At 52.7% G+C, this 27,646-nt stretch overlaps 1 protein-coding gene across 1 annotated transcript; it reads left to right on the top strand.

The window, feature by feature from the left end:
* Positions 1 to 345: 345 nt before the first annotated feature.
* Positions 346 to 27,347, top strand: LOC111158800 (calcium/calmodulin dependent protein kinase kinase 1). The gene is made up of 16 exons (XM_022521060.1): positions 346 to 424; positions 6,966 to 7,363; positions 8,336 to 8,383; positions 8,816 to 8,869; positions 9,284 to 9,335; positions 9,597 to 9,730; positions 10,396 to 10,432; positions 11,199 to 11,220; positions 12,400 to 12,488; positions 15,660 to 15,859; positions 17,795 to 17,848; positions 18,567 to 18,640; positions 20,411 to 20,498; positions 20,728 to 20,856; positions 22,997 to 23,100; positions 25,294 to 27,347. Exons 2-16 carry the CDS (start codon positions 7,004 to 7,006, stop codon positions 25,364 to 25,366), a joined length of 1,518 nt encoding a protein of 505 aa, XP_022376768.1. The 5' UTR covers positions 346 to 424; positions 6,966 to 7,003; the 3' UTR covers positions 25,367 to 27,347.
* The last annotated feature ends 299 nt before the right edge of the window (positions 27,348 to 27,646 follow it).

Genomic DNA, 27,646 nt, shown 5'->3' with positions numbered 1-27,646 from the left:
AGACAAAGGATTTTGGAGAGTAAGCACTCTCCAGCTCCGGCTAAAAGGCCCAGGCCGAGGGTTGGAGGGATTTGGGGGGAGCCCAGGTAGCCTTCTAATTGGGGCGTCGGGGGCGTGACAAAGTCCAGACCCGCCACAGAGGGAGGGGCCCCTCCTGAGCCACTGCCCGCCGTGGCCCCTCCCCTCCAGGAGCCGGGCGGGAGTGCTGGGCACTGATTGGGCGGCGTCGCGGGCCGCGCAGCACGACCGATGAACGAGGGCGGGGCGCGGCGGCCGGCGAGGGAGGGAGAGCTCCCGGGAGCCGCGGCGCCTGCGGTCTGAGCTCTGAGATCCCAACCAGAGAGAGGCGGGTGGGGCGGGGCGCGAACCTCGGGAGCGAGCCTGACCGCTCGCCGGGCTGCGGAGACTGTCGCCAGGCGCCGAGGTAGGGGTCGGTGGGGAGGAGACCTGGGGCGGGGAGCGGGAGCGGAGGAACGGTCTGCTCGGAGCCTGTAGGGAAGAGGGATGGTCTACGAGGCCGCGTCTAACGAGGGCCTCTGGGACCGCATTGGTGCGGGGATCCTCCCCCTTTTTGGGGGGCCGGATCTACGAGGTGCCTGCCGGAGCCCGCTTCTGTCTGCGCCGGCTGCTGGAACCACATCTGTACCGGCGCTCAGCCATCTGCGTCGCTTCCCCAGCTCTAGTCTTCGGGACTGCTTTCATACCCGGCGCACTTCCCACGCCCTCCCCAGCCGTGGGTGGGAGGCCGTGTCTCTGCAGAGTGGGCCCAGACCTGTGCACCCACGTGTGGATCAGCGCAGAGTGCTCCTCCTACACGGCTCTCCGCTGAGTCTTCCTGCAAATACTGGAGATGGCGGGGGGGGGGGTGGATGAATGGGACAGATGTGTCGTGTGGCTTTAGCTGCGCAGTTGGTCCCCTGGATGGGGCCTGGGTGGAGGGGTTGGAAGGAGCGGACACTGCGGCTTCAGGGGCCTAATTATTAGGCACAGAATTGGTGGCTCAACGGGAGCACACGTGCGCGGGGACCTGTGTGTGGTGTTTGGAGGTGGGTGTGCGTGTCACGTGGACAAAGGAGTGTGCCTATGTGTGTGAGGAGAGTGCATGACTGGATGGAGTGGCGTGTGAGGGCCGATCACATGGACGTCTGCGTGCGACGTTGGCGTGCGTCTCTGGGAGGGGTGCGTGTGTGTCTCGAGGGTGCAGAGGTGTAGAAAAGGTTATGTTCCAGGCACAGGACAGTGCCTTTGTGCGTGTGTATGAGGCTGTGTATCTGCCAAGTGGGCTAGGGCCTCGGGGATCACACAGCTTGTGTCCTTGAGGATGCACTGGCGCCCAAACAACCCTCACTCCTTCATTCAGCAGGTACAGACTGAACACCCACTGTATGTCGGACCGTGTCCTAGGCTCACAGACTCTGGGACCCTTGCCTCCTCCTTGGTCTCTCACCCTCAGTCCCCACAGTGGGCAGGGGGATAATTTTTAAACCTCATCCAACTGGTCATTGCCCTGCTCAAAACCATCCTCTGGCTTTTGAGGCCTCATGGTCTCTGTCCACAAACCCCTCCAAGGCCAGGCCCTGAGTCCCAGCTTGAAAATGGCTCTCTGTCATGCACAGTGAGAGCTTCCATCCTCTCCCCCTCTAAAATCCTTACTCAGTGGTCATGAAAGAACTTACATACCACCTCCTCCAGGAAGCCATCCCTTGGGCCAGGCAGAGCGAATGGCTGGGCCTTCTCATCCTGGAGTAACTCTGCTTGCCTGGGTACCTCTCACATGCAGAGCCCCACTCCAGCAACAATTATCCTCTTGCTCTTCCTCAGACAGTGTGAGCACTATCCCTCCTCACAGCCTTTGCAGATGCTGGTTCCTCTGTCTGAAATGCCCTTCCCAGATGTGCACACTGCTTGCCTCCTCACTTCCTTCAGATTCTTCTCACATTCTATAGAAAGACCTTTCTGACCACACTGTAAATAGTACTCCCAGCCCCTCACTCTTGATTCCCTTTACATGGCTCCATAAAAATACATGACTGTATTTTTCTCCATAGCACATAACCACTCCACAAATATCATCTGTTAATTACTGCCTTTCTTGTTTGTCACTTCTTGCCCCTACTAGAGATTAAACTGCATGGAAGCAGGGACTTTGTCACTGTTTTATTTCCTAGCACCTAACACAGGCGGTGCTTATGGACTATTTGTTGCATGAATGAGTGACTCTGGATTTGCCTTCCAGCAGTCTGTGTCTCTGGCTGCTCCCTACCCTGTGAGCCCCCCAGTCTGGGGCTAGGTCTCCTCTTCTTTTGTCCTCCAGATTCCAAGTTCCTGGAAGGCCAGGTGTGGGAGAATTGTGACCACATTTGCATGTTCGAAATATTCCCTCTAGCAACTGGTATGGAGGAGGACATGGGGTGGGGTCGGGGTAGGAGGCTGGAGGTGGGGGTGCTGTGTGGCAGAAGCAGTGGGAAAGAAAAGTAGAGGTCTAAATCCTGACTTCGTAAGGATTCCCCAGCAGTGGGGAGATCAAGGAGGGCTCCCAGAGGAAGAGATATCTGAGCTATCCTCCAGCAGCAAAACAGAAGGAGGTGTGTCCCTGGCAGAAGGCACAGCTTGTGCAGAGGCCTTTCAGCAGAACAGAGTCTGCAGTTTGGGAAGCTGCGAGTGGTGTGATACAGCCAGAGTAGAGAGTAAGTGTGGGGCTAGGGGAGCAAGGATGGGTGAAAGGAAGAAGATGGGCTCCTGGGTTTCTGAAGAATTGGGATGAGGACAGTACCTAGCTCTGCAACAGGCAGAGGAGGAAGGGCAGACTTGGGTGAAATGCTAAGTTGAATGAGAACCCTGTGGGTCTGAGCTGCCTGGGGACATGGTGGGGAGGAGGCAGCTGGCTAGAAGGAATCCGGCTGGAAGTGCAGACCTGGTATGGAAGATGAGGAGGGGCAGAAAAAGGAGGCAATGCCTGGAGCTCGTCAGCCAAGATGTTCTGAAGATGCACTGAGGGTTGCCATGCCAAATTGGGCACAGAGCCCACTGCAGTGCTTGGGGCCTTTCCAGGGATGACGGGAGGGGGCGTCCTCACAGTAGGCATCCTCAAGCATGACTTGGCACTAGATGCCTGGGCCTCCCTCAAGGAGAACTGAGTCATCCTGGGCAAAGGCAGGAGCTGCAGAGGGTACCCGTTGCCAGGGCTGTCCAGACACTTGTCAGGAGCATAAACACGGCTCTGGTCAGGCAGCCTGGCGATGTCAGGGCCACCTTCTGTGTCTGGCCTGGATGGCTAGACTGCCTCCTTGCAGCTTTTCCTTCTGGCCAGTTTTTGGATGGCCAGGCCATGTCCTCTTACCCTGCGTGGTAGCTGCTCAGCCTGGCCCTGGGAGTCACAGCAACCTTCCAGAACTCAGAATGAGGTCTGAGTGGTACCTGAAGTCATTCCAGGAGGGGTTCCTTGAACATCTGGTATCTCTCCTGCTCTGGGCCTCCTCTGAGTGACCCAGGTGGATGGGGGCATATCCTGAGGCCAGGACAAAGAGGCATCTGGAGCCAGGGTCTGTATGTTGGAAGTAGTCAAACACCTTGGGGAGAGGGGCATAGCCTGAGGGGGTTAGTGTGCCAGGCCATCCTGGAACCAGGGGGCAGATATGGGGTTGTACATTGTACATCAAGGCTCTCTCTTGGTGGCTTCTAGATATAGATACACCCTAGCCCTACATCACTCAGGCACAAACTGTTTTTCTGTCCTCGATCTCACCTACTTCCCTCTGTAGCTCTGGGAGTTGGCAGGATGGCAGCCTCCTGTTTGATTCACATAGGAGAAAACTGAGGATCCAAGAGTCCCAGTACTTTTCTAAGGCAACACGGCCCAAGTCTGGGAGGACAGAATTAGGATGGCTTTTCCCAGTGAGAGAGGGCCTGAGTCTGGTCATCTTGGCTACAAGACTAGGCTGGTCCCTGGGAGGCTCTCTATGCCCATAGAGTCCATGCTAGGCCCTGAGGCTGGGTCCTAGCCTCTCTGTCTGTCCTTCTATTTGCCCATGTAGTCCCTAGTTGCCTACCCAGGCACTAGGTGTCTACTGAGGCCTCGGCGTGGGGAGGACCTTGAGAGCCCCCCTGGGTGATCCCTCAGAGAGGGGTAGCACCTGCCCAGGACACACAGCCCATCCTGGTGGACAGGTGTCCAGTGGGAGTTCAGACTTGACCTTCTGAGATCAGGCTTCCGTGGTCCCCACGCAGACCCCACCCCCCCCATCCTGGAGCACACGTACATGAAGACCTAAAGGCACCCCAGTGTACATTAACACATTTACATGTCTGTGTTGACCACACCACTAGAGTTCTGTCTCCATGCAGATGACCTTCTCTGTGTGGACTCTTTTCCCCCCTGCCCCCACATAGACACACACCATGACCCCAGTCCACATCCCTGCTCGCACACATTCTCTTATGTGTGGACACAGGCCCTCAGATGCATAGCCTCAAGTGTTGGGCCCTGTCGCCTGGACATGAGGCTGGAACTTGGGGCCTCCCTGCTGCCTCCCTCGCAGACATGCTTAGTCACCTGAATTTGATCCAGGCAGAAGGGAGGGTGGAGGGCCTGACGTCAGCCTTCATAGCCGCCTTATGCCGCCCGCACATCCATCTGGGCCACAGCGTGTCCTAGGCAATCGCAACAACAACAGCACAACAAGTCACTTTTACGGAGCTTCCCCAGTGGCAGACTCAGTTCTGAGCCCAGTATGGGTAGTGTTCACACCTTTACGCCCCATGACTACCCAGTGAGGTGAAACTCCTATTAGCCCCATTCCATAGATGAGGAAAACTGAGGCACAAAGGTGAAGTCACCTGCCCGTGGGCCCACACCTGGAAGAGATGGAGCCTGCAGCCTGGCTTCAGAGCCTGGGCCCTTAACCAGGGAACAGGACCCCAGGTTGGAGGAGAAAGACTTCTGCCTTGACTTACTGTATAAGCCTGGGCCCATCCCTGGCCCTTGCTGGGCCTCGCTTTCCCATCTGAGAAAAGGGAAAGAAGGGAATTAGAGGAGGATGGCTTCTCCCTGGGATAATAGCCTCAGGGAAATCATATGCAAATTGTATGAGCCAGGGCCATACAAGGGGGCTATAGGCGGTGAGAGTGAGGTGCAGCAGAGTGGTACATCTACAGGGGATAGTGGGATGGGCCAGCCAGGCTTGGAAGGCTCCCTTCAGCCTTGGCCTCTCCTTTTGCAAGTGGCCTGATTTCTAAAGCCTCCCTGATACATCAGCTACATTCACTGTCCCTGCCCCCCCCATCTGTTTTATGAAGGACTCCTTGATGCTCCAGCCCTACTCACGCTCCTCCTCTCCTTTAGAGAGGCCCTCCTGTTGTTCTAGCCCTACCTGCCTCCCTCACCTCCTCCAGGGAGGTCTCCCTGGTGTTGCAGTCCTACTCATTCTCTCACTTCCTCCAAGGAGGCTTCCTTGATGCTCTAGGCTCACCAACTGCCCCGTCATTCCTCTAGGTCCAGCCTTCATGTCTTCTATTGCCAGTCTGAATTCCCTTCCCCCTTCCTTTCTCCATATCAATATCAGCTCTACTACCTCTAGGTTTTCCCTCATTTAACACCGTGTGTGCCAAGCACAAGGGTTCTGGATGATGACCTTGCCCACTATCCCTCTCTAAGCCTTGTGGCCCTAGGGAATCTGCATCCATGGTACAGATGGAGAGACTGAGGCTCAGAGTCAGGAAGGAGCCTGCCTCAGCAACCCCACAGTAGGTTGGCAGGCAGGATTGGAACCCAGTCCAGGATCCTGTGTTCTTTGACAGAACCCCAGTGGGTTCTATCAAAGCAAGGTGATGGGGGAACAAGGGCTATGTTCTTAAAGTCACTGTGTGAGTACAGAGGAAGTTAGCACCAGACAGGAAGGGCATAGAGTCAGGAGTCCACTCACTTCCTTTTCCTTAGAAGATGCGGAGTCTGGCCCAGGAAGGAGGAAGGACATTGGGCTGGGGTGGGGCCAGTGCTCGGCCTCCAGCAAAGGTGGAGTCCCAGTCTGATACCAGGATTCAGCCTGGAGTCAGGGTTCAGCCCAGGGTTGTGGTGGAAGGTGAAGGCTGGGGCTGGAGTTGGACGGTGGTTTGGGATTCAAGCTGGGCTCAGTCCTTAGCCTGGGGCCTGGTTTGGAACTCAGAATGCAGTAGGGTCCAGGGGTGTATAAGGCCTGGCCATGGGGAGCATTTCAGCCTGAACAACTGTGACAAATATTTTGGGCACACAAATAAACTGGAAGGAAAAACAGGAAAAATAAGGGATGACCTTTTAGTTTAGTGGTTTGTCCTAACACCCGCCAAAGCATCAGCCCCTCCCCTAATGAACACTGTCCTAAGCTACAGTCTCTGCTGAGGCAGGAAAGGGAGTAATGGGAGATAGCAAACTTGCTTTGTGGTCCTGGAGAGGTCTTCCTGGAGGAGTAAGTGACTGGCTTGAAGTATCCAGGAGACCTCTGCATGACCAGCGCCCAGCTCAGCTTCCAGGCAGCAGCATTGGAATGCTCTGCAGTCAAGGGTGGGGCTGGTGAGTCACTGGGCTGTCTCCTGGATGGGGCCTGAGTTGACCCTGGACTCTCTTTCTCCCAGTGCTGCTGGGCCTCCAGGAGTCTGCCCATGTCTGTCTGTCCTGACTCCAGAATATCAGCTTCTTGCTGCTTCCCTGTGAAGCCGGCAAGGCAAATGTGACCATACCTGTTTTATAGATGGGGAGACTCGGGTCTAAGGCCTGCTCTGCAGCAGAGCCAGATGTGTTTCTAGAATTCCTTTAGTTAGTAGGGACAGACTTGACTTTGGATGCTGGCAACTCAGGCAGAGGAAACAGGTAGGGCAAAGTCATGAAGGTAGGACCTAAAGATTGTGGCTGCAATCAATAGGAAAAGGGCCTGGAAATCTGACTTCCATACTCCATTGCCAGGATTGAAGCCTTCTCTGTCCTCTTTTCTCAGGTTCCCAATAAGGCTGAGGACCCATTGAAACTGTGGCAATGGAGGGGGGCCCAGCAGTCTGCTGCCAGGATCCTCGGGCAGAGTTGGTGGAGCGAGTGGCAGCCATTGATGTGACCCACTTGGAGGAGGCTGGAGGTAGCCCAGAGCCTGCCAGAAATGGTGTGGACCCTCCTCCAAGGACCAGAGCTGCCTCTGTGATCCCCAGTGGTTCTTCAAGACCCTCCCTAGCCCGGCCCAGCCTTTCAGCCAGGAAGTTCTCCCTGCAAGAGCGACCAGCAGGAAGCTGCCTGGAGGCCCAGGCTGCTCCTTATGCCACAGGGCCATCCAGCCACATCTCCCCTCGGGCCTGGCGGAGGCCCACCATTGAGTCCCACCATGTGGCCATCTCAGATGCAGAGGTTGGTGGGGCAGAGCTAGGGGGTCCTCCTGAGCTTTTCTGTAGTCCTCAATGAAGATGCTTTTCTGTCCCAGCCCCTGCTACACAGCTGCCCAGCCTTTGCTTCTGCATACTCTCAGAGTTGAGGAGCTTGCTGTCTCATAATATGGCTCTTCCTACCAGGGAAGCTCCGTCTGAGCCGATCACGGGAGCCAGTCACTGCCTCCTGGAAGTCCCACCATTCCTGCCCTCAGGCCAGGCCTCAGAAATAGGCCTCTCCCTGGTCCCCCAAGAAGTCCTCTTAGAGAGTTGAAGATAGATAGTATGTCTGCCCTCCCCACCATAAGTCTAACAGAGCTTTAGCCCCTGCTTCTAATCCTGCTCCTTAGAATCTGCTCTGACTCAGAAGCTGCCAGCATGCTTCCAGCCTCTGGTCTTGCTTCTGTTCTCTGTCCCAAAGGCTCTGTCCTTGCCACTTAGATCCGAAAGTGAATCCTAGTCCTGAGCAAGCAATCTACCAATTGCGGAGACTGGGCTTTTCATGGGCTTTTTCATGCCTGAGCCAGGGCTCTGGTCTCCTGTCCCTAAGGCTCTCCTCAGCTTTCTTGTCCATTCAGCCAAGACCTTGCATATAGCTGGTTCTAGAAATACTTGCTCATGTGTTTCTCACAGATGTAGGTCTCCCAGACGCCCGCGTTCAGGCAGGAGTCAGTGCATTTTTCCTTCACCACTTCCTAGGGAGTAAAGTACAGCCATGGCTCACCATTCATGTTTGCAGACACTGTCTAAGGCCTCTTGTCACTTTTGGTGGCATGGACACTGCCACGTTTCTCCCCATCCAAACTTGAAAGGTTGATGAAATGTGGGGTTTGAGAGTGAGGGGCCCAGAGCCAGGATTGGGCCCTGACCAGGCTCCTGGGGTGGGATCAGTACTGCCTCTGGGTCAAGTTTTACCTGATGCTCCCCTCTTTACCCCCTCCCCCTCCACCCCCAGGACTGCATACAGCTGAACCAATACAAGCTGCAGAGTGAGATTGGCAAGGTAGGACTGGGACAGGCCGAGGGGACTTTTCTCTCGAGGCTTTGTGGCGGCAGCCTGTCAGGACCCTCTGCTTGACAGTTCCTTCTCACCTGGGAGTGTGAGGCAGAGCGAGAAGGGCCCCAGCTTAGAAGTGAAGAAAGTTTGTCCTCTAGGAAATACCCATGGAGGGGTGGGAAATGACTCACCAGTCCTGATTCCTTCATTTTTGATAGAAAACAAAGAGGGACTGAGGGAGCATAGAGCTGTGTTGAGCCAGATAGAGGCAGTGACCAGGGCACAGGAGTCCTCTCCCTGTCTTCCAGAAATGTATGCCTGCTGGGGGCCAGCTGGTGGTGGGGGTGGAGATGGGCTGTTGGGGGAGACAGCTGGAACTGTTCAGGGTGGGGTGGGCATTGCCCTGTGCAGGTGGGGCTGACCGGTGCCTATTTCCAGGGTGCCTACGGTGTGGTGAGGCTGGCCTACAATGAAAGTGAAGACAGGCACTATGTAAGTCTGGGAATGGGAGGGAGGTGTTGTGCCAGCCAGGCCCCAGAAGCCCGGGAAATGGGCAGTGGCTGTGCTGGGAAGACAGAGGACAAGGCTGCCTCTAGAGGGAGTGAGTTCCTGTCCCTAAGGATACGCTTAGTAAAAAGAGTAAGCTTCTTGACCTTGAGAATATCCCAGCAGAGGCTGGACCCCTCTGAGGGGAGAGCTCCAGAAAGGCTTATCGGGGAAATAGGGCTGAAGCCTAGACTCAGATATGGTCACTTCCTAACCCAGCTTACCCACACACCTAGGCCATACCTTCAGTTCTGGTGGCCATCACAAGTGTTTCTTTCCGGACCTCTATCCACATATAACCAACCTGTTCTAGCTTCTGGTAGCTGCATTCAAGTGACATTTCTGCCCCTCCCTCCTCAGGCAATGAAAGTTCTTTCCAAAAAGAAGTTACTGAAGCAGTATGGCTTTCCACGTATGTATCTGCTGGGTCCTGTGCTTGGGAACTCCTTGCCTGGGGGCAAAGGAAGAAGGGACCTTGGTCTCTAGCTAGTTTTTTTTTAGGACACGGGTAGAAGTGGGGACAGCATGAGCAAAGGCCTGGTGGTGGGAATGCGCTTGGTGGGTTAGGGACAAGACCATGGTCTTACAAGGTTCTTGCTTGAGGCTGAGTGCAGGGCCATGGTGAGGCCCAGCCTCTTGCAACAGGGGGCTTGACTCACCTTCCTGGTCACAGGTCGCCCTCCCCCAAGAGGGTCCCAAGCCACCCAAGGAGGACCAGCCAAGCAGCTGCTGCCCCTGGAGCGAGTGTACCAGGAGATTGCCATACTAAAGAAGCTGGACCATGTGAATGTGGTCAAGCTGATTGAGGTAGGAAGCAGTGGTGAGTGGGTGAGAACTTGTGCCCAAGTCCTGTGCTTAGGAACACTCAGCACAGACCTAGGGTTCTCACAGTAAATGTGGCTAAGGCCTCCAAAGACAGAGCTAGACTTGGGGTGGGGGCTATAGGGAGGTTTCAGGGGTCCGTTTAGGCTGGTTTGGGATGTTCTCAAGGTCTCAGTGAGGGTGAAGGGCTACCTGGAAGCAAGAAGTGAGTCCCTCATCATAGCAGGAGGGGAAAAGAGCTGGGTGTCACTTGGCAGGCCAGGGTTGAGGATCAGTGATTATTTTTTTTTAAGATTTTATTTATTTATTTGACAGACAGAGATCACAAGTAGGCAGAGAGGCAGGCAGAGAGAGAGGAGGAAGCAGGCTCCCTGCTGAGCAGAGAGCCCCATGTGGGGTTCCATCCCAGGACCCTGGGATCATGACCTGAGCCAAAGGCAGAGGCTTTAACCCACTGAGCCACCCAGGTGCCCCGCGGGTCAGTGATTTTTGAGGCCTCTTCTATCTGGTGCCTGCACAGTTCCTGGTCCATTGTCTGGGGTCACTGCAGAGCAAACCAGGGGTCCTGGGGCTGGTGAGTACAAAGAAGTCTGGGACTCCAACCCCGTGCCTCCCCCACCCCTTTTCCCATGTCTGTTTCCTCTGACTAGGTTTTGGATGACCCAGCTGAGGACAATCTCTATTTGGGTAAGTGACCCAGCTTGTTCCCAAAGCAGCTTACCGGAGTCAGTCCAAGGGCTCCCCAGGAACACACATGACCTTCAGATGGGCTGTGTGAACATGTTCTCAAGCCCTGGATTCCTTTGCCCATCCCTGCCAATGCAAGCTTGGAATATCCAGTTAACTAGATTGAACAAATGTTCCTAGGCCCCCTCTCCACTAATCAGACAGACAGTGGATCAGGTAGATGCAAGAAGCAGGCTGTGTGATGCGGGTTCCCAGATCCTATCTGATAGTTCTCTGCCTCAGTTTCCTCACCTGTAAAATGGGGACAATGTATCTACCTCATAGGGCTGATATGAGGGGTAAATGAGTCATTATATACAAGATGATTGGGTTGTTAATGTTAATTTTATGGCTGGGTTTAGAGGCCCTGAAACGGCAGAAAGAACACTGGCTTAGCAATTAAGGCTGAGGCTTTAGTCTTCCCTCCCTGTCCTACCTGCCTATCTGCTATGATGTTTAGGAAAATTCCTGCCCCTTTTCCAAGCCTCTGTCACCCACCTTCTTCCCAGAAAAGGAACCCATGCTGAATCAGATGAGGCAGATCCATAGGAAAACTACTCTTACCCATTTACTTCCTCTGATACCCTGGAGCCCTGACCCATGCCTCCCAAAGGTATGCTTGGATGCCTGACCCTCTCCTACCTTCCAGAATAGGGAGGGACCTTGGCACCACCTGCTTTGCTAGCCTGGCTGCACCTTACTTACTTTTTCTTTTCTTTTCTTTCAGTGTTTGACCTCCTGAGAAAGGGGTGAGTTCCCCTTCCCAGTCAGGCAGGCCAAATCTAATCCAGGCCTTCTTTTCCCTCCCTGTGTCCCTAGTCCCAGGATTGGCTACTGTAGGAGAAAGCAGAGGCCAAGGCCCTGCCCTTGGGGACAGGGCAGGTGGTCTTGGGGAAAACAAGAGAACAAGAGGGCAATTCTTAGAAGTCTGGTGGGGGTCAGTGAGGCTAGAACATTCAGACAGTCCTCTGGAAGAGGTTTTGAGCCAGGTCTTAAAGACCTGGAAAGATTATGAGGGAGGAGAGGGAGAAGAAAGGAGTGTTTTTCAAGCAAATATGTAGAGATGGGGCCCTTATGTGGATTCAAATCACAAATAGTTCTTTCAGCTTTTGAAGTTTATGAGTTGAGTGGGTGCGACTCCATTTGCTGCCATTTACAAGAGGGGAAGCTGAGGTTCAGAGTGGGTAAGTGGCTTGCTCAAGGTTACACAGTTCTAATTCATGTCTGCCCTATTTGGCCTTCCCAGGGTATTTGCAAAGCAGCAGACATGGGGTAGTGGGCATAGGCCGGGGTGGACCAGAGGCCCTAACTGTCCAGACCTTGAATATAGGCTACGTATGTCTTGTGATTTTTCTGTCTTCGGGGAGTGGGGTTGCTAAGAGTAGCATCCTTCTAAGATTCAGAGGCTTTCAAACATTTTTGACCTTTATTCAACTTAGTATGTTTTACATTGCCATCCATATCTGTAACTGAAACCAAAGTTTTACAGATCTTTATTACATGTGATACACTCTGATAAATTCTACTTCATTAGAAAAATAAAGCATTAGTCAACAACTGAATTGATTTCATGGCCCTCTATTTGGTTAGACCTAAAGTTTGAAAAAACACTGCTCTGAATGGCCTTTTTTGCAACAGTTTGATTATGGGTAATTAAATACTCAGGAGAAGGAATACTAAGACAATCAGAAATTAAGATAAAGCTAATTTGAAATTATAGTGATTGTAAAGGGATATTTGGGTCTGTGTTTTAAGTGTTTCATTATATGGGAGAAATAGCTAATGTCTTGATTTCTGGGGAGCAATTTGAGCATAGAGGGCTCCCCAGAAGTCCCGAGGGGCCTACATGGCCCAGCCCCTGTCCGCCTTCACGAGCTGTCTGCTTTTACTCATTCTGATTCACTGCTTCTCTACCTCCCTTCCTGTAGACCTGTCATGGAGGTACCCAGTGACAAGCCCCTCCCGGAGGAGCAAGCTCGTCTCTACCTGCGGGACATCATCCTAGGCCTTGAGTACTGTGAGTCGGGGTTGGGGGCGTGCTGCTTGCCGCCTGGAACGGGGGACAGGAGGGAGACACCAGAAAGGGTGGAGCCCAGACTGAGTTAGCTCTTTGTAGTTCTTGTCTGTCAGCGCTGATCTACCAATCAGTTTCATTTGGGGGGCGTGGCAGGGCTGTGGGCGGGGCTAAGTTCCGGTGGGAAGGGGAGGGGAGGGAGTGGTGGCTGCCTTCCCTGGATGCCTGCCAGTTGCTTCGTGGTGGCTAGTCACCATAGAGTCGGGCTGTACCTTGGGAGTTCTCTGCCTTTATCTCTTCTGATGAGTTCTTAGGCAAGGCTTAACCTGTCCACAGGGCCTTAAGAGATATAGGAAGAAAGAGATTTATGTCCAGCTGTCTTGTCCTGTCATGGGTCCTTTGGGTGAGGAAGGGTGTGTTTAACTGTGAGGACCCTAAGGTGATGAGAGCTCAGGAGGGAGGATGGTAGGGTAGCCTCTATCTCTGGAATTCACTTATTCACTCATTCATTTATTTCACTTACTTCATTCATATATAAATATCTGCTAAGTGACAGGTAGAGGCAAGGAGATGACAGACACAGATGTGAACTCAGGGAGGGACCTCACGGCCTAGTGAGAGGAACGAGAAACTAAGCAGGCAGATATAGTGCAGGGCCTGCTAAGGTCAGGGAGGCACAGGGCTGTCAAGAGTACTGAGAGGAGGTTTCCCAGCCCTGAGGGATGGGCGGGAGGAAGCATGCCAAGCAGAAAGAACTGTGGAGCAGAGGCACAGTGGGGAGTGGGCATATCCTGTTTGAGAATGGGAAGAAGTAAAATCTGGTTGAAGCATGGGGCTGAGGAGGGTGAAACATTCAGGCCACACGTGAAGGCTGGAGGTGCCTCCACAGAGGATTTTCCTGATTTTATCCTGTCAGCATCGTAAACCCCTGAGGGCTTTGAGAAGGGAGGGGCATGATAGGATTTGCATCTTAGAAAGCTCTTTCTGGCAACTGTGTGGTGGCTAAATAAAGGGCAAGAAGTGGCCAGCTGGTTAGGAAGGAGGCTTTTTCTACAGCCCAAGTGACAGATGGTGAGGCCTGGATTAGGACAGTGTCAGTGGGGAGGAGATATGAAGGAGGTGAGCAGGAACAGCACTGGATGACATACTGGTCGTGGGGACGGGAGGGCCCTCAGACACCTATGTTTCTGGCCTGGTTTGGGGAATAGAAGTGGTTCCCAGCTCTCTAAAATCTTAGCTTGGTTTATCAGGAGCATATTTTCTCCCTGGGTGAACAGAGTGAAGACCTAGCTGAGGTGACAGGAACCAGGGTTATCTTTATCTCATTTGAGTCACTCCAGTGCCCTCTAATTAATACTGTCTTTTACATATGGAGAAACTGAGGCACACAGAAAGGAGGGCTTTGCAGAAGGTCCCTGTCAAGGGTCTTAGACTTAGGGAAAGGAGGCATTTCACTCTGAGTGTGACAAGTGGCAGCCACAACCCTGTACCAGGTTGGCTTCCACCCCTTCCTGTCCTGGGCCTTTCCCTACAGCGAGGGCCTGTAGTCTCCCATCCTCTGTCCCCACCCCCACCGACCCAAAAACAAGCTAATCCCATCTGGCTTTTGACTAAAGCCTTATCAAGACCCAGTTAATCATAGTGAAGGCCTTCCGGGATCCCGTTGGTCAGAACCAGGGGCTGGACAGGCAGATGAATGGAGGCACCAGGCACTGAAGGTTTATTTCTGTTGGTGTGATTCTGGTCCTCAGAAGGGAAGACTTGGGGAAAGCTCTGTGATCAGGGAGCCCCAGGTCTGATTTTTAAAGATGGGGCAAGTGCAGCAATGCAGGTATAAGAAGCAGTCAGATCTGGAATATATCTTAGAGAAGCTGAACCCATGGGACTTACTGATGAATAGGATATGGTGTCTGAAAGAGAGAGACGTTGGGAATGATCCGGAGGTTTTTGGCCTGAGCAACCGATAATGGCCATTAACTGAATAGGAAAGACTAGAGGAGGAGCAGGGGTCTTCTGTTTTGTTTGCTTGGTGGGGGGGGGGGTACGTTGCTGACAGAAAAATCAAGTTCTGAATTAGATGTGTTATTGAGAAATATTGAGATCTACATTGAGATGTCTGCTGGATATCCACATGGATAAAGAACCCAAAGTTCAGGGGAAAGGTCAGATTTTGAGATAAGAATTTGAGACCACTTTCCATGGTCAAATACACAGCCCCTTGAGCCTCTGCACTCCAATGGGTGTGAGTTAAATCTCTCCTGTGCATCAGGCACATAGGAGGCAGTCACTATAGGACCAATGGTTTGGTTGTTACTGTGTGTGACACTCCCTTTGCCCCTAGCCTTCCTCTCTTCCACTCTCCTCTCCTCTTTCTTCTTGCGCTTTCCATCTTCCCATCCCAGCATCTTGGGATCTGTTGGTCCAGGGGAAGGTATTCGCTGAGTGGGGAGCCCATTAGTGGGTGGCTGGGGTAGAGTCAGTGCCTGCTGTCAGCTGGGACATCTCTGGCCATCTCAGCCTGAGACGCCCATTTTTCCTGGCAGTCCCAGAGCCAGGAAGCAAGGTGAGCTCTCAGCCTCCTGGAGTAGGCTGCTCCTTACCCCAGCCATGTTCATCCCAGCAGTCCCAAGGCCTGGAATGCCCTCTCTCTGAGTCCAGAGTCCCTAAACCTGAGGCAGTACTTCTGCAGGATACCTTACTATTCCACCCTATGTCCAAGAAGGAAGAAATCTCTGACCAGGCTGGGTGGGGGAAGAGACTGGAGATATGTTTTGATAGGCTTTGGGACTGCAGATAGCATGAGGGAAGGCTAGAGATGGCCAATGGAGAGCCTCCCTTCCTGATTTCCTCTGAAGGCCCCCTCAGCAACAGGTGTCTCGATTGCTACAGAGAGCACTCCATTTGGAGTCCAAAGAGTACTAAGAGTCCAGTCCTGGCTTTGCTTCTAACAGCCTGGGATGGCCTTGGTATCTCCACGGCATAGTGGAGCAGAGGGGCCTAAAGTCCCTTTTGAGGTCCTGAGAGGAGTGTGTGCATGGGCTGAGATGGCTCTGCTTCTTCTCACTAGAGTTTGAGATGGGCTTCCCTGGCCAGGTGAGGGCAGGTGGTGGTGGTGGGGGGGGGGCTCCAGGCATTGGTCCCCCATGCCAGCACTCAAGCTGCCTCTCTCTGCAGTGCACTGCCAGAAGATCGTCCACCGGGATATCAAGCCATCCAACCTGCTCCTGGGAGATGACGGGCATGTGAAAATTGCTGACTTTGGCGTTAGCAACCAGTTTGAGGGGAACGACGCTCAGCTGTCCAGCACAGCCGGGACTCCAGCGTTCATGGCTCCTGAAGCCATTTCTGATTCTGGCCAGAGCTTCAGTGGGAAGGTGGCTTCTAGGACCTAGGCTGAGTTGGGATTCAGGTGGAGGGGTGGGATAGCTTGCAGTGGGGCCTTTTTTCTAGCCTGAGGGTGTCAGGGTCCTTAATGTCTCAGAAGTGAATACTGAACATGGTCCTCTCCTTCCTGTTTGCCTCTTCCTGGAGTCTTGAAAAACTCCCCAACGTTGGCCGCCTCTCATTTTCCAGCAAAATGGCCCCAGGTCTCCCCTGCAGATATTTTCTGCCAGCTGCTCTGTGCTGAGTACAGGTCGGGCTGTGGAACAGACAGAGCCCAGACAGCCCAGCTCTCTGTCCTTCTGGAGATGGTGGAAAAGAGCAGGGGAGCTCATGTTTGGGAAGAAGTTGGATGCTCCCCTCAGACTCTTTGGAGATGGCAGGGTTTGAACTAGGCCTTGATGAACGGGGAAGATTTGAGCATGAGGTGGAGTCCAGAAAATGTATGAGGGCACTGAGGGGCACAGGGAAAGGGGGCGCGATGGGGCTTGAGCAGAGTTTAGAAGGCTTGGGGGCTTGTGGTTCCTCCTAACTGACAGAGGCAGTGGGCACGGCTTTCTGAGCAGGGGATTTCAGTGTAGTGTGTTCCCCTGGGCATGTGCCTGTTCTCACCTGCCAAGGAGGCTGTGGTCCAGAGGCATTTGGACATGTGTGGGTGTGGAGGAGCTCAAAAAAGAGGTCAGGGGTGTAGATAGAGTTTTTTTTAAGAACTTTTAATTTTGATATAATTCCACGTTTACAAAAAATTGCAAGAATAATACAAAAAAACTCCCATGTATCTTTTTACCGAGATTCACCAATTATTGACATTTTGTCCCATTTACCTTTTCACCATCTCTCCCTATATTTATGTAATTAATATTCATTTTTCTGAACCATTTGAGAAGTTAACTTGGAGACATTATCCTCCTTTATCACTAAATATTTTAGCAGATACTTTCTAAGAACAGGGACATTCTCTTACATAATCTCAGTACTATTATCAAAATTAGGAAATTTATCATTGATACATGACTATTATCTAAACGACCTTATTCACATTTCATCTGTGGTATGGATCCTGTCCTTTAATGCCCCCCCACCTTTTTGGCCCAAGATCTGATCCAGGGTTAGTTACAGCATTCAGTTGTCACATCTCCTTGGGGTCCTTTAATCTGGAAGATTTCCTCAGCCTTTCATTGTCTAGTCTGAACTTGACATTTTTTAAGAGAACAGTCCTGTTACTTTATAGAATGATGTCAGTTTGCATTTGCCTGGTGCTCTCTGGTTCCCTGGTTGGATTCAGGTGAAGCATCTATGGCAGGAATATGTAGACAGACGTTTGAGAATCATTCACATTCACTCACATTCACATGAGAGAAAGTGGAAACCAGGAGAGGAGATAGGATTCCAGAAGAGGAAAATGTAGAGAGAACACACATTAGAACCCAGGATTTGAGGGAGCTGTGAGCAGCTGTGGAGGTGACTGAAGGCCAGGGCCTTAGCACGGACAGGGTCCATTTCTAGTGTTAGAAGAAGATAGATGGTGACTTCTCCAGTAGATTATCAGGAAAAGGGATGAGGATCTGGTTTAGTGAGTCTAAGTTTAGTACATACCATGGTTTCTGGGGTGCGCCATGGGTACTACAGATGTGACCCTGAAGGTAAAGGTAGTTTTGCACCTGCTGAGTTAGAAATGTGTCCAGTTTGGGTCTGTTACAAGGGAACTTGGAATCCCTGAGAGGTAGGGGCCCTGTTCTGGTCATCCCTGTATCCCTAGTGCTCAGCACAGGGTCAGACAGAGAATAAGTGAGTGGGAGTATTTGTTGAGTGACTCCATGACTGAGGAAGGAGCTTCCCAGTATGCCTTCTCCCATAGCGCATGGGAGCTAGGTGAGTGAGGGGCGTTGGTTCTTTTTGAGGGACTGATATGAGCTGTTTCTTCATAGGCCTTGGATGTGTGGGCCACTGGGGTGACGTTATACTGCTTTGTCTATGGCAAGGTGAGTGCTGGGTGGGCTGGCGGAGCTGGGCAGGCCCAGACCCTTGGCACTGTGGGCTGGGCCAAACTGAACCAGGGTAAATGACAGCTACAGTCCCTTCCTTTGTGTCCTAAAGCCAAGTGACTTCTGAAAGGGCCCACCTGGCCCAGAGAAGACTAAAGGAAAAGCTTTTTTCTGTTTTCACCTAAGTCATGTGAAGAAGTCCGGGGACAGCAGACAGCCCCGGCGTTGCCACCTCTCCACCAGAGCACGCCCTGCCCTCTGGCCCTTGATGCCATCCATTCTTTCATTCATTCATTCCACAAATTGTCCTTGACTTTTGCTCTGGGGCAGGCTGGGCCTGGGGAATGCTCAACACTGACTTGGCGGAAGTCCCTGTCCACAGGTGCTCCCACTCTAGTGACTGCACTGAGAGGTGGGAGGGCATCTCAGTGAACGTGTTCGCAGACTCCAAGCCCTGGGAATGGAGGCCCTTCTGCAGGTGCCTGTTAAGCCAATGCGCAGCCTCATAGTTCCTTCAATGATTCATTTGTTCAGTCAGTGTCTCTTGAGTACCTGCTGTGTGCCAGGCCCTAAACAAGTTAGACAAGGTATCCCCCATCTGTTAAGGAGCCCAGAGCTGCCCCCCACTTCTGGCAGCACCAAGAGATGGGGTCAGTCCCCTAGGGGCAAGTTGAGGCCCTGGGCCTGCATCCTTTGTCTGCTTCTCCACCCACAGTGCCCATTCATCGATGATTACATCCTGGCCCTGCACAGGAAGATCAAGAATGAGGCCGTGGTGTTTCCTGAGGAGTGAGTTGCCCATGAAGGGGGCTCCTGCCCACCCCCAGGAAGTCGTGTCTGAGTTGTAGCAGAGCCTTTGCCCTTTGAAGGCCCCCTCTAGCCTGCAGATCTGGAGGTGGGGGTGCTGTTTCCTGGGAGGGGCCCCTGGTGGGACGGTAGAGCAAGGTTTCAAGGACTTCTGATTGGATTCTATTGTAAATGGAACTCTGAGACCAGGAGTTGGGCAGGAATGACCCCAAGTCACACATTTACACTGTTCCTTCTCTAGAGGCTTCCGTGGGGTTAATGGTGTCAATCTGACGCACACGCTGGAACCACAGGGAACCTCTACTTTCCTTACATGGAGTAGGAAGGCTTCAAGATAGCAGTGTGCTTCCCCATTTTGTAGATGGAAAAGAAGACTTCTAGAGGAGACTTATCAGTGGGATCTGGGATTTGAAACCACTCCCTCCTCCCTATCCCTTTGTGACTAAGGTCTCTGAGCCGAGAGGGACTATTTAGAGCAGTCTCCCTGCTCATCTGTGCTTCTTCTGATTATGATATTGGCTATCACAGCTTCTTACTTTAAAGGGCCCTTCTGCCATCTGATCAAAGTCCCCTGGACAGGTCAGAAACCAACCTGGGTATTGTCCTCAATGACTCCTGCTCCCTTATGCCCACTCCCAATCCGGTCCCCAAGCCCTATTGAATCTACCTCATATATCTCTTGACTCCACTGATACCTGTGCCCCTAACTGGTTCTGTCCTTGGCCTTGTCTAGCTACCTTTTCTGTGGTCTCCCTGCTGCCAACCTCCTTCCTGTCCAGCCACCACAATCAGGTCAGGTTGACCCTAATAAAGCACAGAGCAAGTTATAGGCAGTGGCAATGCTCCCCTTATCTCACCATGTCTCCTGCTTAAAGTTTTTCCAAGGCTTCATGGATCCCACATGAAGAGAGGCCCTTTCCTAACCCTGGCATTCAAGGACCTCTGCCCCCTCTAGCCAACTAGATTCCAGCCCTTCCCTATAATTGCCTGTCTTTGTGCCTTCCCTGCTGCTGTACCCCAATGCCAGAGGTCTCTTTCTTCCCAGCCCAGGAGTTGTAAAAGGGATTACATGTCTAGGACAGCGGAGGGATCCAAGGTCAACAGTCCCAAGAGTGAGTTCCTTCTCTGCAGGCTTGGACAGATGGGCTTCCCAAAATTCTTGGTAGCAAAGAAGTCTGGAGTTTGGGGAGAAATAGTCCAGGTTAATGTGGAGCTGAGAGTCCTGCTCCCCCTTCCCCTGAGTCTCTCATCCCTGCCCTCACTCCTCTGGTTAGCAATGTGTCAGCCCACTAACCTCTCTGGGCCTCAGCTTCCTCCTCTGTCAAATGAGAATCTTTCTTAGCTACCCCCCAGTCAGAGGAGAGGATAAGATGGCGAGTGGGGCAAAGGCTCCTAGCGTCCCATAAAATGCCTCTTCTCACATTATCCTCACCATTTCTGCCACCCGGGGGTGTTCAGTTACCCCTGGTACCCCTGGTATTGCATTTGTGTTTGTGGCCCCTGCCTCCTGAGGGAGATGGCTTTATTTCCTGTTCAGGAAAAAAGGATATCCATCTACTTGTTTTGAAACTCTCCCCTTCTGCCTTGGTACCTTGGGGTATCCCTCTTGCTCTTGAAGAAATGAGGGTTGGGTGTGTCTCTGCCCTGGCATGTTCTGTTGAGGGAATCCCAGAGCAGGGGGGATGGAGAGGTGAGTAGGAAAGAACCCTCACTAACTACCTCTCCTTCATCTTCTTCCTTCCCCCCTTTTAGGCCAAAGGTCAGTGAGGAGCTCAAGGACCTAATCCTGAAGATGCTGGACAAGAATCCTGAAACAAGGATTGGGGTGCCAGACATCAAGGTTGGGGAGCCAGAGGTCTTGGGCTGAGCTGGTCTTGGACACAACAAACAGGCCTCAGTTTCTCCCTCTAGAAAGCTCTACACCAAGATATATAAATCATATATTGGGTTTGGATTTGGGGTTTGTGGGCTTTGGGTCCCCTCAAGGCAATTGTGGGTTGAATGCCCATGGTCCTTTGCTGACTGGGTGTCTGTCTATCTGACCTCTCCCTGCCCTCCCAACTCCACAGTTACACCCCTGGGTGACCAAGAGTGGGGAGGAGCCCCTTCCCTCAGAGGAAGAGCATTGCAGTGTGGTGGAGGTGACGGAGGAGGAGGTGAAGAACTCAGTCAAGCTCATTCCCAGCTGGACCACGGTGGTAAGGGGCTGAGGGGCAGAAGGCTCCTTTGTCTTGGGAGGGCCTTAGGTGGGCATTGCCATTGCCTGAGACTTGCTGTGTGCTGGACCCTGTTGGGGGACAGAGGGCCATCTGGTCAGCCAGTCCCGAAGGTGATCTGTACTGAGACCCTGCTGGAGCGCAGTGGGAAAAGGGGTCATGTTATTTAGCCTCATGGCAGGGAGACCAGGAGGCCTGGTGAGGAGAGTGAATGATTTAAAGAAATATACTGCCCTCACTGAGTGTCAACATTCATCATGACTGGAAGAAGCATTTCGTCCCTCTCTCCCTCTCTTCCTCCCTCCTTCCCCCCTCCCTTCTTTCCTTCCTTCCTTCCCTTCTCCCCTCTCCTCTTCTCCCTCCTTCTTCCCACTCCTCTTCCCCCTCCTTCCCCCTCCCTCCCTGCTTCCAAGCATTCTAGTAGGTGCCAAGAACATGATGGTAAGAAGGCCTAGGAAGCTTTTGGATTGGAGATGTGGCCCTGTGCTCTTGGATCCCATCCATGTGCTCCCTGCACTTTCCTCTCACAGTTTAGTTTTTTTCATCTTCCTTTGGACAGGTTCCATATTAACTATTGGAAGTTATTCATGTAGCCCGTAGTGGCCACTTGGGATTTTGGGGGGACACTGAGAACCATGATCTGCCCTGCACTGAAGTATCACAGCAAGTTGGGGTAATTACAAGGCAAAAGGAGAGCTGGTACCTGTGCTGTAGGTGACATCAAGCCTGTGCACTTTGGCCCTCCCCACTGGGTCCAGGCCCAGCTAAAGCCAGTGGCCAAAGTCCTGCTCATTTCTATGATCTGTAGAGCTCCAGGACTCTTATGACGTCCCTGGAACCAGCCAGCTCCCACAGGGTCTCTACTGCTATCTCTACTGCTATCTCCTTGGTCTTAGCCACCAATGTCTCTCTCCTTAACCACTGGAATAGCCTCCCAAGTTGTCCCCTGCTTCCACCCTTACCCCCACTACGGTTGCTGCCCAATTCAGTAGGCAAGGTGGTCTTAGTGACTAATCATGTCCCATTTCAGCTGAGACCCTGCTCACTTAGGCTACCATGTCACTCAGAGGAAGAGCCCCAGCCTTAACCACCCTAGAAGGTGCCACACAGACTGCCCACCTCCCATCTTCCCACTGCCTTAACTCTCCCCTCCTCCCTCCATTTGCTCAGCTCTAACCACATAAGCTGCTGCTCCAGAACCTTCCTTCCTGGCAGATGCTCCTGCCCAAATATCTGCAGGGTTCACTTCCTCACTCCCTTCAGGCCTTTACTCCAAAGTCACCTCAGTGAGAAGTGAGCCTTCCCTGGCCCCTTATCTAAAATTCCTACCTCCTCTTTGCCATACTATATCCTGCTACCTTGTTTTCTTTTTCTCTCCTTAGCTCTTACCACTAAGTAGCATATGTTTTACTAATTTGTCTTATTTACTGCCTGCCCCCCGAACTAGAACACAGGCTCCATGAAGGCAAGAATTTTTGCCTCAGTGTGGTGCCTGTGCCTAGAATAGTGTCTGGCAAATGACCAGCACTCGATAAATAGTTGTTGGTCGCATTCAATGAATGAATAAATGAATGAGTAGAAGAAAAATTGAATGTAGCCCCACATTAGGCGTGTGTGTGTATAGGCAGGGGCCTAGAACTGTCCGTGTTGTGGGAGGAGGGGCGAAGTCAGCGAACCAGGGTACAGCATCTCCCCATCCAGGCATCTCCCCCAGGCCACTGTGCAGCTTCCTTGCTGCTCTGCCTGCCACAGCTCTCCTCCGCTCCACCCTTCCCTCCTCAGCTATAAGGCATTTCCTGATCCCACTCCTCATGTCCTCAGGATAAAGCCCCCGCTTTCAGCTTGGCATTCCAGACCCTTCACAATCTGCTTCTGGCCTCTGGGCACCGCCACACACCAGCTGTGCTGAGCTCTTCACCATTCCCAGAATTCACCCTTAACTATCACCCCTGTGCTCTTGCCATTTTCTCCGCTGGTAATACTCTTCTTTCCGCTGCTTACTGAAAGGGAGCCTCAGCAGGGCCCACCCAGGAGTCTTCCCCATAGGGAGTCAGAGAGGAGGCTGCCAGTGTGTCTTGGAGCCTGGCATCCTCTGTTCCTCACTCTGATGTGTCCTCCCCAGATCCTGGTTAAGTCCATGCTGAGAAAGCGTTCCTTTGGGAACCCATTTGAGCCCCAAGCTCGGAGGGAAGAGCGATCTATGTCTGCTCCAGGAAACTTACTGTCGTAAGTACCAGTGGGCTGAGGCCTATAAGGTGCTCCCTGGGGTGGCGTGGGGGCTGGGGTGTATCCCTGCAACTTTCACTGTCACTGGGCTGTGCAGGCTGAGCCTGGAGCCTGGGGACTCAGCCAGATCTCCGAGGAGGGCCCTGTTGGCACCTCTGTTCTCAGTGCATGGCAGCCTAGTAGAGGTTTGCAGGGCTTGTGTCTGCTCCTTGTAGAAGGTTGCCTGTCTGTGAAAAGAGAGGCACATCTACGGATTCTTCCTGGCCTGGGGGAGTGTTAGCTTTCCTGAGTAGCTTGATCCCTCCAGCCATTGCTGAGGCCATGTTCTCAGGCAACACTTTGGAAATGCTCATCCAGCGAGTAAGGAAGACAGGCTGGCTGGCTGATAGGGCCAGGGAAGAGAAATTCCCATTTGCCGAAGGCTCCCTACTGTGAACCAGGCCTGTGCATTCACCGCCTCCTAGGAGAGGTGGGAAAAGTAGTTCACCAAACCTCTGTGAACTTTGTCCTCCGCTTTTCCACCTTCTTCCATTAAAATAAAAGTGCGTTTGGGGTGCCAACAAGGCCTGCTGGAGTTTGTGCACTGACCCATAGAGAGAAAATCGTGGCGGGGGGGGTCCTGGACCAGAAGGTGGTCCTGGGACACTGGTTGCCTTCCTCCAGCCTGTGAAGGGTACTGCAGAGGGGAGACACTGCATACCTTTCCACACCTTCTGCCCCTCCCACCCGCTGTGTGGGAAAGGCGTGGTCCCTAGAGAGGGGGGTGCCAGACGTCCAGTATTTGAGCCTCTCCACATCACTTATTCGGTGCAGGGGCCCAGACATTGGTTTCGTGTGAGGCTACCCTTTGGTAAGTGGTCTCTTCAGAGCATCAGGTCCCATTCAGTAGACAAGCTGGTGTCTGCTCCAGCCAGAGGTTGCTTGCCCGTGGTGATGTCTACATATCAACTGCTTGCCCTCCATTTGACAAACTTCCTGGCCAGTGGAGGTTGAGGGATGGGTCTTTGGAGAGGCCTTGACAGTACTGAGCTTCTTTTTAGTTCTGTCTCTTCAGTGAGGTGGCCAGAGTGAGGAGAAGGAGTTCCCCAGGCTCCTCTAGGTCTGCAGGCCTCGATGATGGAATTGGGCTTAGTGTAGGGGATCACATATGTAGCACCCAAACAGAGCCAATTTTGAGAGTGAAAGAGGAAGCTGTTACTAAGGCATTACAGAAGGCATTAGGTAGGACCATGAGGATGAACAAACCTGGATGGCTGGTTAGTCCAGCTCATTGCCCATGACTCGGCGCCCCCTAGTGGTGGCACGGGGAAGTCACGATCTAAAGATACAGGTATCTGGCACAGAACGGGTCCCAAGAACACCGCTGAACAAAGTAGTCATTAATCACTGTCCTTTCATGGACATGTTAATGGGGAGAAAGGCCAGTTTACTCACCTGGACTGTGATAGAATTGGGCTTAACCCTTTTCAACTATAAAATTCTATAATTCTGTGACCCAAGTTTAATTTTGAAAAGCAGGTTTTACCTCATCAAAGTCCCAACATTTGTCCTAGATAGACTCTGTTTTTTATGCTTTGGGATAATTGGTGAAGCTCTACAGTAGAGTTAAATGGTACTGATTTTGTTTTTTGCACTGATTTTTTAGTAACAAAATCTACTCATTGGTCATTTTAAAAAGAAAAATCTTTGGGGAATAATCAAATACAGGAATGCATTAAATACAGGACGGAATTCCAAGACTGAGAGATAGACTCTGCCCTATGAACAAGGCAAAGAAAATACAAAACCAAAGCCTCTCTACCCAGGATGATGGGGGCTGAGCTAGGCCACCATGGAAGACCTGACCTAGCTGGTACTCAAGGATACAGGGGAGTCAGCTGGGTCAGCTTGTGAGCAGCTCTGGAAGCCAGGCTGGGAAGTCTAGACTTCATCTCCAGGCAACAGGGAACCACAGAGACTTGTGGACTGAGACCAGGGTTAGGGAGACCGGCCAGGGGCCACAACGCAAGGGGCAAGCCTGAGGGGAACTTGGGGAAATGGTGGTGGCAGGGTGCGGGGGGCAGTGGTTGAAAAATTGTGGAAAGGAATGGCTCTGTGTGTGTGTGAGAGAGAGCGAGAGAAAGAGTGTGTGTGTCTTCCTGAGTGCATGTGCTGACCCCTGAGGTCCCTCTGCCCCTGGTGTCCCCTGAACAGGAAAGACAGGTGTGGTGAAGGGGGCAAGAGCCTGGAGCTCCCCGGCGTCCAAGAAGATGAGGCTGCATCCTGAGCCCCTGCATGCGCCCAGGGCCACCGGCAGCACGCTCATCCCACGCCTCCAAAGGCCCACTGCCCTCATGCTGACAGCCGCCCCCGCAGGCAGGGGGCTGAGGACTGTGGCCCCTCTTCCGGCCCCCCTCCTTCTGTCATGCTGCATGACCTCAGCGCACAAGTCCAGGGACAGGATTGCAATGTTTGTCATCTGGGGTTGGTGGGGGCAGGGCTCCCATGAGGCCTTTCTCCTTGTCCTGGCTCTCCCTGGGGGGACCCATCCTGTAGGAAAAAGAGGTACCCATGGTGCCTTAGAAACCCCACCTGGCTATCTGGCAAAGCAGGAGGTAGGAAACCCAGCTAGCAGGTGGAGGCCTGGTTTATGACTACGGTAGAGACGTCCCCATGGGAGTCAGGCAGGCCTGGCTCAGTTGCCTCATGAACCTGGAGGGCTGTACTGTATCCACCTCAGGGGGATCCTGCAAGAGCTCTTGTCTACTGAGAATGCTGATATGGAGGCTCTGAGCCCCAGGGGGTTTTCCTGGGCCTCCTGGAGGCAGGGGCCAGCATTAGAGAATTCAGATTCCTCTTTTGCTGTCTTCAACTTTTACTTTTAACATTGTGGTGGAAGGGTGGTATGTAAAGGCCTGCTTGGGAATGACTATAAAGCTCTCACACAGTTTTGGGTGGTCCCCAGCGTGCTCATCGTTATTTGGCAGCCAGATGGGGTGGACTGACCTTCCTTGATGGTTTCACACTCAGCGCATCTGGAGAATGGGATAAATGAGCGCTCTGGGCAGAGGCCTGAGTCAGGAGCACCCACCTTCCCTGCCCACTTTACTCCCTCCCTGCATGGTCCCCTGTGGAAGAGACACCAGGGGCAGGCCCAACCAAGGGCCCTGGACTCACAGGGCTGTGGCCTTGCAGATGCTGAAGTAACTGGAATCCGACCACCAATCCTGCACTGGCCTGCGCATCTGGCCTTGGAAGCTGCCCTCCTGTTGCTACAGTGAAGGACAAACTGCCCAGATTGGAGGCAGCACTGGAAGGGGGACCCAGGTGGGGTGTGCTTGTTGGCCAGTGGCCACAGAGATGTGGGCTCCTGCCACTGCCTCACCCCCAAGACCGTTGACATTTGGCCTGCACAGAGCTGGTGTGCTAGAACACATGTGTGTGGACCTGGCCATGCTGGGGCGGACTTGATCTTCACCCTGAGATCTGTGCCTGGCTGGCTTGGCATTTACTGACCAAATCCTCAAGCGATTGACCCCCAAAGGAAAATAAAACAGGCCTCCAGTACCTCCCCTGAAAGTATGAGCCAAACAACAAGGGATTTCAGTTGCCTGTGTGGGGCTCCTAGGGCAGGAAGGCTGGTGCTGAAGAAGAAAGCGAGGCTGGGCTGGAGGAACGTCTGTGTCCTGCTCATCTCCGTGCCTGTGGGTATGTGTTGCACCTGCACGCACAAGCATGTGCGTGCCCATCTGCTGCACACAGCACACCTGCATGTCTTGCACTGGCACATGCATCTGTAATATAGTTTCTATGTGTCTTTAAGGCTCTGAGCCGAATGTGGCTCATTGTCAGTGGGCCCACATTTCTCCCTGGCTCCTCTGCAACTAAGGCATTATAACCCAGGGGTTAAAAAATAATTCCGTACTGTTTTTAAGAATACTTTTTTTAGAGTTCATGGGAGGCCCATCACAGACCCACAAGTTTCCTTGAGCGTCTCTGCACTGGGGCCTGGAGGGTGGGAGTTTCAAGGAGGCATATCAGTTGGGTCTGCCCTCACAGACCTCATAGGTGGGCCTGGCTCCACAGCCCATGTCAGAGTCTGGATGAGGTGCTCACCCCATCACTGGGGGTTTTGGTTGGCATTATTGTTTCTGAATGTAGCACAAGTGATGAACAAACCCCATAAGAGTGTTTTAAAAATTAACTTCCCAGGAAGTGAGTTAAAAACAATAAAAGCCCTTTCTTGAGTTAAAAAAAAAAAAAAAAAAAAAAAAAAAAAACTTTGTGTGTACATTTTCAATATCTGGGTGTGTGCTCTTTCTCACCAGCTGGACCACTGGCTTGGCTAGTTGTTCTGGAAGATTCTGTGCAGGGCAGTGGTGAGAGGAGCTCTGGGGTGGGGGTGGGGGTGGCAGGGAGTAAGAAGGAGGCAAGGAGGGAGAGGGAGGGAGAAAGGCTGGCTCTGGAGGGTGACGAGCTACAGTCAAGGATGTGACTCAACCTCCTGAGCAGGTTCTGTGCCCCTTCCTTGGAAAGAACAAGACATTTAGGAGCCAATGCAATGCCC

The sequence above is a fragment of the Enhydra lutris genome, unplaced genomic scaffold (assembly GCF_002288905.1).
Source record: "Enhydra lutris kenyoni isolate GAN:26980312 unplaced genomic scaffold, ASM228890v2 scaffoldscaffold63, whole genome shotgun sequence".
NCBI lineage: Eukaryota > Metazoa > Chordata > Mammalia > Carnivora > Mustelidae > Enhydra > Enhydra lutris.
This window is presented reverse-complemented; position numbering and strand designations above follow the sequence as displayed.